Source organism: Maylandia zebra, linkage group LG11 (assembly GCF_041146795.1).
Source record: "Maylandia zebra isolate NMK-2024a linkage group LG11, Mzebra_GT3a, whole genome shotgun sequence".
NCBI classification, from domain to species: Eukaryota; Metazoa; Chordata; class Actinopteri; order Cichliformes; family Cichlidae; genus Maylandia; species Maylandia zebra.
The window spans coordinates 2,657,339-2,673,106 of record NC_135177.1 but is presented as its reverse complement, the minus strand read 5'-3'; the positions used below and the strand labels follow the sequence as shown (position 1 = coordinate 2,673,106).

General features: G+C 46.2%; 1 protein-coding gene across 2 annotated transcripts in view; it reads right to left on the bottom strand.

The window, feature by feature from the left end:
* Positions 1-15,768, bottom strand: part of enpp2 (ectonucleotide pyrophosphatase/phosphodiesterase 2) — a 79,815-nt gene that overhangs the window by 13,621 nt on the left and 50,426 nt on the right. For both annotated transcript variants that reach the window (XM_076889682.1, XM_076889683.1), the window contains exons 14-15: positions 14,263-14,294; positions 13,984-14,111 (exon numbers count right to left, since the gene is read on the bottom strand). In XM_076889682.1, the coding sequence (XP_076745797.1) occupies positions 13,984-14,111; positions 14,263-14,294 (160 nt within the window). The remainder of the gene's footprint in view (positions 1-13,983; positions 14,112-14,262; positions 14,295-15,768) is intronic.

The window sequence follows — 15,768 nt, the reverse complement described above, 5'->3', positions numbered from 1 at the left end:
GAGTACTCAAAGTGCTCTATACAACATGCCACATTCACTTTCTCTACACTTAGTGTTTTCTAACTACATGCAAACTCTGATGGATGCATCAGAAAGCAACTTGAGGTTAGTATCTTGCCCAAGGATACTTGGCATGCAGAGTGGAGAAGCCAGGGCCTTCTGATCAGTAGGTGACCTGCTCTTCCTCCTGAGCTACAGCAACCACAAAATAACTAAGACACATCTCTTTATTTCCCTCAAACCCACTGCTGGAGCAAAATTTAATCATGCAAACATAAACATCGTTTAACAGGAATCGAATGAAGTATAATCATTTGCTAAACTACATGTGGCTGGTGTAACTGTTGTATCGTAAGTGTCAAAATAGGTTGTCATATGATTTACTGGTTAACAAGCTCAGGCCTGAGAAAAGCAGCTAACATAAATATGCCAAAAACTAATAGTGCCCATATAATCCCTCTATCATCCCTCTACTCACAACGAACATTTGTGCATGTGTTTGGCTGTGTTGTTGTTTATAGCTAATTTCTCCCTTTAAAACAAATGTTTGATTTTTCTTTATAACTCAATAACTTTAGTATGATATAAAATTAGAGGTGTGGACGCTTGTACAGACAGACTTGCTGAAACAGGCTGTCTTTCACACCACAGCTCTGAGTTCAGTTATTTCTTGTGGCTTTTTTATGTGCCGAATCCAAAGATGAGGATTAAAAATAGCCGACTGTTTTGCTGGCCGCGACTGTTTCCAGGTTATTCAGTTTCTTACAATTTACACCTACATACACTGTTTAGGTAGTTGATTTTAAATTCTAAGCTTCTTGTCTCACTTTGACCTTTCTTCATTGTGTAGCAACTTAGAAAAAGTCTAAACATAGAAGACAGAGAGTTCCTAATCTTCTATATTATTACTGGGCTTCACAAATAACCTCAGGGTGGTTATCTTCCTTTTTACACCAAGGCAAACCACCCATAGATACCTGGTGCTGTGACCCTCTTTCGCCTCTTTGTCTTTTATCTATTGATCTGGATGACCTTCCTCTTGGTGTCAGAAATAATTTTATTTTGATGTCTACACTTAAGGTTTGGCACAATATTGCTGCCCACGTTGGAAGAAGAGGTTTTTCTAGTGCACTACAGCCTCTGATTAGTAATAAAGCTGAAACACTTCTTCGGGTTTCTGCAAGTAAGACGTTTTGTAAAGTCCCTTAAATTTCCAGCCAGTCAACCTGTTTTGAATCCTGTTGAAAGCTTTCTCCTTAAATTTAATGAGGAAATAATCACAAAAAAGAAATGTACCTCTTTTTGTTATAGGGAAATTATTGTCTCCGAATTTTGTAACCACCGATAAGGCCAGGGTTTGATGGGAAACCAACATTGAAATTGAGCTTAGTACAGAAGCATGGTCTAAAATTTTAGATCTGCCAAGAAAATGTTTTCCTGTAACCAACTGCAGGAACGCCATTCCAGAATCGTACATAGACTGCAGCGTACCCCAGAGCTTTTAAATAAAATTCATCATTTGTATTGGGCTGTGCTGATTTGTTGCTGTTTGTATTGTTTCCAAAAAATCAATAAATCGTTGTTTAAAAAACGAAGACAGAGAGAAGCCTGATTATGAAACACTAAATGATGATATGTAGATCTGCAGGACTCCTCACTCGCCTGTCTATGTGTGTGTCCACTACTGACTTTATCTAATTATTGAAGGCCTCAGTCACACAGGCCTAGAGTCAGTGAACCCTCTGGAACTTCTGGTTGTTATGGAAAATGACATATTTGTTGACCAGTTACTAAGCGGTTGCTGGAAGTTTCTGTCTGTTGTCACATTGCATCAGTTACAAAGAAGCTGCTGCATGAAAAACCTCAAACTGCAACTTTTACTTTCACACCTTTCACAGTTTCACTTCACAAACAGAACAAAATAGAGATTTTAGAAGCATTTCACAGAACTTTTAATGGCACACTGTGAAAGAAAGTAGCAAATATGAGGGATATTAGAATATTCTTTACAAACACGTAACTTTAATTTGCATTACAGATTTCCTGATACTAAGAAGGTAAACTACAAGGTCATGGTAGAGGTCAAAAGATCAAGTACCATAATATCACGACTTTTGAAATTTGGCAGTTACGTTTTCCTACTTCTTCTTTGGCTCTCGGAGGAGGCGGAGGCACTTTTTCTCCTCTCCCTTATCTTCCCTGCTTATGTCCTTGTCTCGTGTTTTTTTTTTGTATTTTCCCTGGAACACTCTCTCACAGTCTGTTCTCTAAAACCTAAAAGAGGAATTATGGATTTGATCAACTGGTCCCTAAATGCAATTGACACCCCTTTCTCAACGAGAAGTTTGGGCTTGGGTGAGCCTGAGTGCTGAAGATATCTACCTATTCGGAACCATGGTAACAGGGTTCTGGCTGATCGGAGCTGGCTTGGCCCTGACTTATCGGAGAATGAAGAAAGCGGAACCGGCTGTTCAAACCCCCACAAGGCTGCCCGCTGGGATTGGAACGATGGGACGAGGCGTGAGTTTCTCAAAATGGGCTGATTGAGTGCAGCACGGATAAGATCTTGGAGAGGCTACGGCTGCTGTGAATACTCAGAATAAGATCTCTGACTGCAGACTGGATACATCTCGGAAGGGCTAGCCCGGAATAACATCTCTGGGCGCAAATCGGATGACATCTTGGGGAGGCACACTGCTGTGAGTTCTCAGAAATTGGCTCCTTGAGCACAAGAAATGACAACATCACAGAACGCAAGTATGGCGAAGCTCGCGGTTCTCCAACGGGAGATTGAGAGACCAGTGTTGGACTGTAGAACTGCTTTGAAATTCATATGAGCTGTTCGCACTAAAGTAAAAATACCATCATTTATGCGGATGCCCCTTTGGCGCCAGCCGCAAGGCCGGAGCTGAACAAAACACCCTGATAACGACTGTGTTGAGTCTGTTCCTTCCTATTCCATGCAAGGCCACCTGGGTTGGCTGGAAGACTGTTTACTTAGCCTGGCAGGGCGAAGGACACCGTCTCAGCTGAACTCTCCCTACCCCGGATCCAACACCACCTCCAACGCTTACCTCCCCTCTGATTTGGACTATCGGGTCAGTTGGAGGCGCAGTCGAAGATTGCAGCGGTCCCAGATCAGGTGTACACACTGGAACTCTTTCCCATGCTGCTGTCTGTGTTTATTGTGCTATGGTGTGTTGATATCTGTGCATTCCTGTATTATCCTTCTGTGTTACACATTTCGATGTTTTTTTCCTCGCTACCTAGCCTGACCTGTCTCCCCAATGTGATGTTTGTGTATTGTATGTACGGTCGGCAAGGTCTGTCATCTCGGTTGTGGGCAAAAGACCTGCAACTGACAAATAAAGGCTATCTCATCATCTCTCTCATCTACCTAATACAATTTCAATTCGCACGGACCAATTTCATCCAAAGGTGTGAATGTTTGATTATATCTAAAAATTCAAGGCTCAAAATGGATTTTAGTAACTTCTGGTTTTAGTTAAGCACTTTTGGTTTAAACCTGACCTAAAACCATATCACGAAAACTAGAGCAAACCAACAATTATATACATCAACTTCAGTGAGCACATTTTGGCTGTAGACCGGTGATGGTCGTATTCAGTGGAGTTTGTACTGTTGGTTACTTTATGATAAACACCAGGTGTTGCCATGTTGTGCAGACCATCCAGAAAGTGTCTGTCCCCATTTTTGTAAGTGTAATTCTAGCATTTCTTTCATCTGTTACTTAGAACTGATTAGTACGTATTTCTGTTTGTATGTAGCCGTAGTCTTAGTCTAGCAGTCCACCCTCTGGTTATAGCTCCAACAACAATATGGTGGTGGTGAGGTAACGTTTTTAAATGCTGCTGCAGGAACCAGGCTATTCAGTCTGTTCAGTGTAAAACCTCTCATGGATGCAGTTCATTTGTTATTGAGCAACTTAGCTTAACATGTAGCAAATGAATCCTGTGTTTCTGGTTCTGTAGTCTTCATACATCTACAACATCATGACAGTGTCCTCAGTCCTGAAGCTGCCCTTCAGTGTGTTGTCCCTATCCACCTACTTTAGTCCTTCAATCAATACGAGCCAAAGTCCTCTAATTGAAAAAAAGAAACCACTTTTTATTAGGTGTCCATTAAAACAAAAACATGGCTGTGCCATGGGCTCCCCCGTGTCACCTATTGTAGCCAACCTTTACATGGAAGAAATGGAAAGAAAGGCTCTTGGCTCTTTTAAAGGGAGAGTACCCAGCCACTGGTACAGATATGTAGACGACAGCTGAGTCAAAATCAAAACACAAGAAGTGGAATCACTGTGCACATTAACGCCTTGGATAAAAACATCAAGTTCACCAGGGAAGACACAAAAGACGACTGTTTGCCTTTCCTGGACTGCGCTGTGCACATTGAAGAGAATGGCAACCTCAACATCGAAGTTTACCGGAAGCCCACGTACACGGACCAGTACCTCCTCTTTGATTCCCATCACCCTCTGGAACACAAACTTGGAGTAATTAGGACCCTACACCACCGGGCAGAACATGTTCCCTCTAAGCCTGAAGGAAAAAGAAGGAACACACACATGTAAAGGAAGCACTCAAAACATGCAGATATCCTAAATGGGCGTTCTTAAAGTCAGCAAAGATGCACAGAAAAGAAGATCAGACACCAGCGAGGGAGGATAAGAAAGACAGATGCAACAACATTGTCATCCCCTATGTAGCCTGTGTATCAGAGAAACTCAGGAGAGTTCTCTTTCATAGCTTTCGTTTTGTGTCTCACTACGGGGAACGCCTTCTGCGTGACCTCCTCAGAAGCTGAAATACCATTACGCCAGCCCTTACAGGCTGGCTAAGTGACGCCCATGTCAGGAGGGGCTAGTGCCTCCATATATAATAGGCTGACATGGCGTCAGATGTGATTGAAAAACCTCTTCTCGCTTCTCACAGAAGCCTGTAAGACAACTGTGCTACTGGGTGCTAAGCTAAACTGTCCACAAATTCGAGTGAACAACTTGGTCACTGGGCGCTTTGTTCCCAGCATTTCAGTTGTCCACTAGCATACAAGCAGTAGCAATACTGTTCTGTAGCTAGTGTTGGTGTCAAGTAGCAATACTTTCACCCTGGGAAGTAGCAATATTTTCCCAAAGTGAAGTAGCAACACTTTGCTAATAAAGGTACCACTAGCTTCACCGACAGGTAGCAATACCCTTCGGCGCTAGTGGTTTTACACATTAGGTAGCAATACCTGTAGTAAAGTAGCATTACTTTTCACCCCACGCTAGCTGAGCAATATTCTCCACACTCAGTGTCGGTCTCGCTAACATGTGCAACCCTCTAGCTAACCATGGCTATGACTAACAACGAAGTTGCAAAACTTTGTCCTTGTGGCAAGAAAATTTCTGCTGGGGATACACACCCCGTGTGCGTGGCATGCCTAGGCTTATCTCACGCTCAGGCTGCCTTGACACCCGCACACGACTGTGTCCACTGCGCGGCTTTCCCACGCAAACTACTCCGCCGCAGGCTAGCTTGCCAGGCTAACCTGTCGGGTGGCGACCCTTTGCTGTGTGAGGCTGCTGCGGTGCAAGGAGAAATTGAGATGCCCGATGATTTGGCCACAACGCCAGGGCAGAACTGGGCAGAGGCAGACCCTCAGCCCATCGCGACCGTTTTCCCATCGCTGGAGGCACACGGAGAATGTGAGTTTTTCCCCCATGCTGAAGTCACCCGGGGAGGAGATGCTAACGAGGACGGAGATGAGTCGGCTGACTCGGAGCTCCTGCTGTCTGACAACGAGGAAGAAGATTCCACCTCCTTGGCTAGCATCAGCTGGGCTGCAAAACCCTTGGCCACCGGCGAGGTTGAAAAACCGACACCGCCGTCTCCCCTGGATCTCGACATGCAGGATATGTGCAAGCGCGCAGCCGCTAGGCTCAACATCCCGTGGCCCACCACACAAACAGAGGTTGTAAAATCTCGTTTTGACGGTAAGAAATTGCCGAAGGCGAAAAAGACGCAGAAGCATGTGTTGCCTGTTTTTCCTGAGCTACTCGATGAGATAGCAGTGACGTGGAAAGCAAAACCTTACAGCGAGAAACACCCCATCGCGGGGAGCTCCCTGCTGGATTTTGAGGGGATGGAGTCTATCGGTCTCCGCCAGATGCCACAAGTAGAGCCATTGGTAACGAGCCATCTTCACCCGAAGACGTCTCTGTCCTCATCGGCTCCATCCCTCCCCTCCAAAACAGACCGCTTCCAGTCTAGCCTTACAGATAAGTGCTACAAGGCAGCGGCTCTGTCAGTAAGAACCCACAACACCTCCTCTATGTTAATGGCTTACCAAGCTGAGCTAGAAGAGGACATGACAGCTAAAGCAGATACCACAGTGTGGGAAGATATTCTGCGTTATAACTGACCACGTCCTCCGCCTGGGCAGAGAGCCATGGGCCTCGTGGTTCTTCAGGAGCGAGCACGCTGGCTCGGGCTCAACAACCTGACAACTAAGGAGAAAGAGGAACTCCGCGACACCCCTGTCGTCCCTCAAGGTCTCTTCGGTGCGGCTGTTACATCCATGCAGAAGAGATGTGAGGAAAAAAAGAGAGATGATGAGGCTCTGAAACTCTGCCTGCTGAGGAGGGCCCAGTCATTTGCGCAGGCTGCGTCTCGCCCGGTCCCCGCTTTCAAGATCCCCAAAGTGCCTAAGACGCAGACAGCCCCCCAGGCTGCTGGGACCCCTAAGAATCCATGGACTCGGAAGCAGTCTCCCCAGGCCAGAATTCAAGCGGCCCCTCCTCCTCCCCTCGCTGCCGCGATCGTGAGGAGGAAGAAGCGGCCGGCCTGACAGCCTCTTCTCTAGGCGGGAGCGAACCCAGTTTCCCCCCTTCATGGGCCGCTCTGCCGCCTCCCAGCTCCGTTCCAGAGCAAGTTCAACGGGACATGTTCCACACAGAGTGCATAACTCGGCCCGGCATTCCTGTCACTGGACCCGCCAGAGGGAAAGAGAGCCAAAGTTCACAGTGTTGTTTCACGAGCACTTCTCTCATGCATTCTGTATTAAAAAAGCCCCGACACGTGCATCTAGACAGTTTGCCGAGGGCGCTGTCGAGTGTTGTAAAAAAATCAAACATGCTGAAAAACAGACCAATGTCTGCCATAACGCAGCACGTGGAGGATCATGTTTCCACAGCTGTGATAATACAGATGAGCCCGTCACCTCCCTCACCTGTGACAGAGGTGACGGGACACCGAAATGGCGTATGTTTTGCCCTGCAACCACAAGGTGGCGCCAAAACGCTATCTTAGGTGGAGTCACCAGTGAGCCCCTTGTCTCTCCATATAAAGAGCTGGGCTACCTGCACTCAGTCAGCATGGGTGCTGAGGACATTGGAAAAGGCTGCAATTCAATGTCGCTCCACCACATTTCAAAGAAATCATTTACTCCCGTGCTCTGGGCGAGTCCGCCAGTTTTCTCCTGGAGGAAATTTCCACCTTGAGAGACAAAGGAGCTATAAGAGTTGGCCCTCCTGAGGAAATGCACAGCGGATTTTATTCAAGGTATTTCCTTGTGCCAAAGAAAGGGGGGAGGGGGGTGAGAGCCATTCTGGATCTCTGTGCCCTGAACCGGCATTTAAGGACATACAAGTTCAGGATGTTGACGCACGCCTCGCTGCTACAGTTTGTACGAGCGGGCGACTGGTTCACATCAATCGACCTGAGGAATGCTTATTTCCACATCCCCATATATCCCCCACAGTATCTAAGATTTGCTTTCCAGGGGATAGCAGCCCCAACCCGCCAGGAAACAGCTTGTCACACAAATGCTCTCATACACCATCTGGAGAGTTTTGGTTTCCAGATAAACGTGGAAAAGAGCACATTGAGGACAACTCAATGCATTACTTTCATAGGGCTCAGCCTAGACTCCCTCCGGATGAGAGCTTTTCTGTCCCCAGAGAGAACAGCGACCACACGGTCATCTCTAGCACTCTAGCGATAACACTGGGACGCCTGCACATGAGAGGCTTTCAGCGCTGGGTGGGCTCGCGGGGACTAGACCCTCACCGAGACAGCCACCGTCGCATGAGAGTCTCTGCAGACTGTTCACTCGCTCTCCACGAGTGGAAGAAACCAGGTTTCTTGTCTCAGGGCGTTGCCATGGGGGCGGTTTCAGCCAGGAAGGTGGTCTCCACAGATGCCTCTCTTTCGGGCTGGGGGGACACCCACGAAGGCAGAACAGTGAATGGGGAATGGGGCCCTCACATGCGCTCCACCCACATAAACTGTCTGGAACTGCTGGCGGTTCACCTGTCGCTAAAACATTTTCTCCCTTGGCTGAGAGGTCATCATGTTTTAGTGAGGTCAGACAATTCCACTGTTGTGGCCTACATCAACAGACAGGGGGTCTGGGGTCCCCCAAGTTATACACACTGGCACACAGACTGATAGTCAGGAGCAGTGTCCACCTGCTGTCGCTGAGAGCAACTCACGTGCAACTCACGTGTCGGGAATCCCAGAGGTGGTGAAGCAGATCTGGCTGCGATTCGGTCAGGCGACCGTGGACGTTTATGCATCCAGGGAGAATGCTCAGTGTCCCCTGTTTTACTCGCTGCACGATCAGAGAGCTCCACTCGGGGTGGATGCTCTAGCTCACGAGTGGCCGAGAACCCTCCTCTATGCTTTTCCCCCAGTGGCCCTCATTTCTCCAACTCTGGCCAGAGTGAGAGAGAGAGGCCACTATATGATCCTGATAGCCCCACACTGGCCAGGGAAGCACTGGCTGGCGGAGGTTTTTCAGCTGCTGTGCCTTGCGGTACCTTGGCCGTTACCACTACGCAGAGACCTTCTGTCTCAGACACAGGGGGAAATATTCCACCCCCACCCAGAGAGGCTAGCTCTATGGGCTTGGCCTGTGAGTGGTTTAACCTGAACACAGTGGGGCTCCCTCATAGTGTTATCGACACTATTCAGTGTTCATACCATTGTCTACTAGGACGCTATATGAGCACAAGTGGCGTGTGTTTGAAAGCTGGTGCTTAGAATCACAGGCCATCCCTTTTCAGTGCTCTGTGGCAATGATTCTGTCATTTCTTCAGGCCCTGATTGATAGGGGTAAAGCCTTCTCCACCATTTCTGTCCTTGAAGACGGCTCTATTAATTGCTTTAGCTTCAGCTAAGCGTGTAGGAGAGATCCACGCTCTCTCAGTGCATCAGCCATGCATTCAGTTCTCCTCGGATAATATGAGGGTCAGTATGCGGCTCAACCCCGCCTTCATCCCAAAGGTTGTCGGCACATGTTCCCCTATAGAACTGCCGGCCTTTTACCCACCACTTTCTCCTTAGAGGAGCAACAGCGGCTGCATACCTTGTGTCCAGTCCGTGCTCTGCGCATTTATATGGACAGAACCCAGAGTGTCAGACAAAGTGACCAGCTGTTCGTGTCCTGGGCTAAACCACATACGGGAAAGCCTGTGTCTAAATAGCGTCTCTCCAATTGCCCTGGCCTATACTAGCAGGGGCCTTCAGCCTCCTTGCGTGCGCATTCCACTAGAGGTCTGGCAACCTCACGGGCTCTCTTTAGGGGAGTTTAATCTAGCACATTGGAGAGACCAAACAGCCACTTCACAAGCGCATGGCACAACACAGAAGAGCCACCTCCACAGGACAAGACTCAGCAGTCCATCTGCATCTAAAGGACAAAGGTCACTCTTTGAGGATGCCAATGTTCACATTTTGGACAGAGAGGACAGATGGTTTGAAAGAGGAGTGAAAGAAGCCATTTATGTCCAACAGAGGGGCGGGGCTTACGACACCAACTGTCTGCCATCTATAATCCAGTTTTGAGATCCTTCTCAGATGCCTTAACGCTCACTCACATCCTGGGCCATCTGACCTCAGGAAATCACATGATAGGGTGGGGCCAGGTTTCACAATGAGCTCACCCGAAACCCTGGCTGATTTCAATTCAATTCAATTCAATTTTATTTATATAGCGCCAAATCACAACATAAGTCGCCTCAAGGCGCTTCATAGATACAGAGAAAAACCCAACAATCATATGAGCCCCTATGAGCAAGCACTTTGGCAACAGTGGGAAGGAAAAACTCCCTTTTAACAGGAAGAAACCTCCGGCAGAACCAGGCTCAGGGAGGGGCGGGGCCATCTGCTGCGACCGGTTGGGGTGAGAGAAGGAAGACAGGATAAAGACATGCTGTGGATTGGGACCCACACCCGTTTTCACACCTTGGCTCAGGCGATTAGAGGATCATCAGGGGTCCTTTTGTCCCTCTGTGGGGGGAAACTCCCACTGGGTTTAAATCTGGGACTCTCCACCATTTGACCTTAGAACTGAAGAAGCTTCTCGGATGAGAGGTGAAACGTCTTCAAGCAACTTAAAGAAGTCCAGACGCTTTTCTTTGCAAGCTCCTTAGACTACGATGACCTGGATGACTGAGAACCTTCACAGACATATGTCCATTAAAACAGTACTCCCAGTCATATACTCAAGGGTGTGTGTGTGTGTGTGTGTGTGCGTGTGTGTGTGTGTGTGTGTGTGTGTGTGTGTGCGCGCGCGTGTGTGTGTGTGTGTGTGTGTGTGTGTGTGTGTGTGTGTGTGTGTGTTGGGGGGGGTTGAAGCCACAGGCACGTCGAAAATGTAAATGACAAGATGACGGGGGAAACAAGACAAACATCTTTTCATTTGGTGTGAACAGTTTTTGGTTTGAGATTCACAGACACTAACGTATATGTGCCTGCACTCGTGTGTGTGTGTGTGTATGAGAGTGTGTGTTAGCACTGTACCTCTGCTTCCACTGCAGTGCCAACGATTAGCCTGCTCTGCCTATCAGAGCTGCACACAAACCTCAGAGATCTCTTTCATTTAGCAGCCGTGTGTGAGACAAAGTGGCCGTCCTGCAGTGTACCACAGCTTAACGTTAGGTGGCGTTACAGACGAGACCAATGCAAGTACACACACCCACCCACACACACACACACACACACCCGCACACACACACACACACACACACACACACACACACACACACACACACACACACACACACACACACACACACACACACACACACACACCCGCACACACACACACACACACACACACACACACAGAGTTAGCTGCTGTGGTTTGTTTTCACTTTCACTCAGGATGACTTCATCGTTTTCTTTGTCACTGGATCGCTGCAGTAAGACTTTTCACCGCTCTGTATCAAACGCCTGTCACAGTTCATCTTAGAGCCTCATTAAACTTTCAGCAGCTGCTCTTTTGAAAAATGCAAGCGTGTTTTTTTTTCTTTACCGTGTGCGTGTGATTCGGGACGCCACATCGTACAGCTTTTCAGCACCGCATGTGTTAATGATGCGTTGATAGCAGCGCACGTTGGCATAAAATGTGTTTTTAAGTGATCCAAGATGTGCAGTAAAAGCCTCGGCGCTGGGTGGGCTGAAAACGCCACATCAACACCAACTGTACGCGACGTTAGAGCAGCTTTTTGGATAGCAGGAGCAGCAAATTCAAACTAAATGAAAACTCCTTTAAAGTAAGCAGGCTGCTTGATTTTACTTGGTCTCTCTCCAGTTACTGGCAGACAGATCCACTACACACCTTAACTACTTGTGCTCTTTCAGACATGTGGTTTTCAAACCTGCACGCAAGCACAAAAGATAAGTCCTTAATCACCACGAATATTCATAACTGCACAAAACAGCATCTGTAGCATCTCACTGGTCAACTATTCTTTTCACTCTGTTGTCATTTAACCATTTAACTGCCCACCTGTGTTACCTGGACCTGCACCACTAAAGCATGCCATGTTTAAATATCCTTTTTTACCATAATATGGACCAAATAAACATTTTAGTTTTATTTTGGATGCTTAGATGATCTCGCTTTGCACACAGAAACAGTTATTTCACAAAAAACTAACAGCCCCTCCCGAGTCGGTTGTGTATCCTTCTTGCTTGAGAAAGGCCTGCTGTCACTCCAGCCCATTCGTCTTAGGAGAATCTCTCAAGCTCCTCCAGATTTGATGGTCTTCTGGCATGGTCCTGTTGGTGTTCAGTTCACCCCACTGTGGGATTCTCAGTGGGATTCGAGGGCTTTGTGCAGGTCAGTCATTAACATTCACTTTGGTCTTCTGGAGATCTAGAGTTCTTTAACATGAGGACCCAGATTACTTTCTTTATGATTCCTTTTACCTTGACCAGATTCCCAATCCAGAAAACATTAAAGCATCTCCACAGCATAATACTCCCACCATCATATTTCACTGTGGGGACGGTGCTCTATAGTTGTACTCCCTACTTTCTCCAAACACAAGCAACATTTCTGTGGCCAAAGAGTTCTAGTATTGTCTCATCTGACCAAAGGACATGCTTCCAATATGCATAATCTTTTTCCAGGTTCTTCAGGGCACACTTCAGCCTGGCTTGATGGTGTCTCTTCTGCAGTTTTGCTTACTCTGCAACCTCACAGTCCATTCCTGCTCAGGATTCCAGTGACGGTCTCCTATGAGACTACAATTCCTGACTTGGCTAAGTCATTGCCGAGTGTCTTGGCAGTTGTTCTGGGGTCATCGGACACCTCGTTGAAATCTTTGCTTCTTACCTCTATCAGGCTCGTTCTGTATTGTGTGGCTTGATGATACTTCTTACTCCAGTTCTTGACACTTGTGATAACTCTGTATCTCCATCTTCTGCTTAGTGATCAACAATTTCTTTTTCCCGACTCTAAATATTTTTCCTTGGTTTGTGTCATGATGCTTTCACAGGTGACGGCTCAAACACTTGCAGATTTTTATATACTGTGTGTAAATTGATAGATGACCCTCAACTTGATTTTACAAGCTGAGTCTTATAAAGCACATCATTGCACAGCTCTGTTTTTCCAAGTGGCTAATAATAACCAGCCTGGCCATCTTTTCCTGAAATAATTCTGTTATTGTGTGTGAATAGAAATAATTCATGCTTTCAAAAGAAAACATAATGCTTTGTTAAAAATCTGTTGCTCTTTTGTAAAATGGGACTTTTTTGATACACACTTTAAATTTAATAGAGGCACTAATAATTTGTCCTCATGTGGATCCATTTATATACAATCTATGGGTAATAACATTTTGTTTTATCTGCTCTACAACCTATAACCACTGTGAGAAATAAGCATTAAAACCGTGAAGAAGGATTTCTGCCAAACTATCACCTGGATGACATCTGACAAAGAAATAGTTTTGAGGAGGACCTTCTTCATGATTTCCACGCAGGCTGAGGGAGATTCATCCTCACAGTTCTGTAGTGAGTATGTGATTACTGTGTGCCCTGACTCAACTGAGAGAACTGATCAAGTCGGATTTAAACCCTGAGCTGAAGTTCCACGTGTCCTTTGTCAGGTGGGGCGTCATGTGAGACGGTATCTGCCCACGGGAGGACGGACACAGTTCTCATCCCATATCTAGCCTAAAGATGTCCGATCAAACAAGATTTATCAACCATTTTATCTGATGCTCTGTAGGTTTTATTCTAAAATATTAACTGCTCTTTTATTAAACTCCTCGTGATACTTGCTGCTTTGCTTTGACCGTCTCCTGTCCTGTGCAGCTTGTCCCTGTCTTGTGAGTTAGATCTTGTTCCCCAGGTCTGACCTCTCTGCATACCGTCTGTGTCTCCCTCATTGCTGCTGCTGTGTGTTCTGTGGTCCCAGTATTTAGTGAATCCAGCAGTAAAGCTGTTTGTGAGTTTTGGATCCTGCCATGTCTCACACAGCGTTTTATGACATTACGTAGATTTTTGCTGCTCATTATATTCTCATTAAAAAATGTCCATCAGCCTAAAACAAGCTGCGTATGTCAAATTGATCCAGTTGTGTTTTCAGGATAAGAGTCAGGAAAAACAATCTTCCTCTTAGAGTGTTCAAGTTTGCCTCGTGTGTACTGTATGAGTATTTCATGTTTAAGTGTTCCTCTTGTACCTGGCAATGTGCCACTTCCTGTCCACCAGGAGATGGACATCCTCAATGCGTTGATTGTTGGCGTAGTGCAGTCTCTTTGGCAGGTGCTGCTTCAAGTACGCTTTGAAGTGCTGGTCTGCTTTCTTACACTACAAGAAAACAACACGAGCAGAGAGCTGACTGACACGTCTATTTCATGTTTCTTTCTTTGCATCATTTTTTTCTTTTACAACACTGCACATGCTTTTCTGTCTCCACACAGCTTACATGGTCCTATATTATCTTAAAAACAGCACTTACCGTTAGATTGGCCACAACAGCTTTGGGGTCATCTGAAAAACAACAATGAACAGAAGTGAAAAGCATTGCAAAGTAATAATAATCATTTTAAGGGCATACTGTGTCAGACTCCGACCCATCCAAGGTGTGTGTCTGCCTACAAACCCCCCATCTCTTTAAGCTCTGACACTGATACAGACAGCCAGAATCGGGGTAGGATGGGAAAGATTTATGTTATATCTATATACAGCTGTAACTGTCATTAACACAATTCAACATTATGACTCCATAATAAAACTCTTATTCTGATGCTTAAACTCCACAGACGAGTAACAACTGTAGCTGACTGGAGTTGGGCCGTTTTAATTTCTATGCAGAGTCCACTGTTCAAACACAGGAAGGTACGGGGACGACATGTGAGAGCAAACACATCATTAGCATTAACATGGAGCCTTTTCATGCACATATACAAGCCTGCTCTCTAACTTGTTGCTCCTGCTGCCCGGTGTCACCGTCACTGCCAGTAAATATTGAAGAGAATTCCTTTTTTGGGAAAATCACATAATAAACCAAATGCAGAGACATTATTTGGATACAAAGGCTTTATTTAAAAATACTGGTGGTGACCAGCGCTACCCCTCAGCCTCCAAGTAGACGCGCCTATGGTATCGTTTTGAAAATCCTACGTGACTTCTTTCTTGAGTTACTGTGTTCACAAAGTTGGTGAGAATACAAAACTATGAACTATGAAAACTCCATAAACTGTAGAAATGACTAAATACAGCGTTATCTAGCCTTTAAATGTGACAGTATGCATTTACTGGGACTCCTAAGTCTTTCATTTGTTTGGTTCTGGATTTTGTGCCTCTGTTCAGGCAGACTGGGAAACCTCAGCTGTACACACGGTAACTCCTGTTTTCACTCGGGCTTCACTCCGGTTCAGTTTTGATTTACTCCAAATATCATCGAAGTCTCTTTCATTCCTTTAACTGGCAGGCGAGTGTCAGATGTTGGACGGGTGAAGCTGTAGATAAGGAATGATAAGTGAAGGAGATAGAGACGTGACTGGGAGAAAAAGCCATCCGTCTACTCTTGGAACTGGCACAGTGGCACCGGAGCTGTAGATGAGGGGAGGAGAAGTGGGTCCTCTCTGGGTGTTGGAGATGAGCCTCTGCCTGTTCCAAACTGACGTCTGGCAGCACTCTCAGGAGGGCGTGCTTCTAAGACACTGAGTCTTTTCATCATGCTTTTCAATGTGGATCTCAAGCCAGCGCATCCTTTGCACTCTTAGGCGAAACTGCTGCGCCCCGATGGCAACGAACTGACTCCTTCTGTCACAAAGTCGTTGGACGTAAAGTTGTTTTTGAGTCCACTCCTTTTCCTGTGCTGATGGCGACGAACAACAAGAAGTAGTGTTATTTATGTCACATGTAAAAACGTGTCTTTTTATTATGATTTTTACAGCAGACTGGACGTTTTGATCTTGGTTTGTGAAAACTTCCATTCTTCCAACGAGGAGTAAAAAGA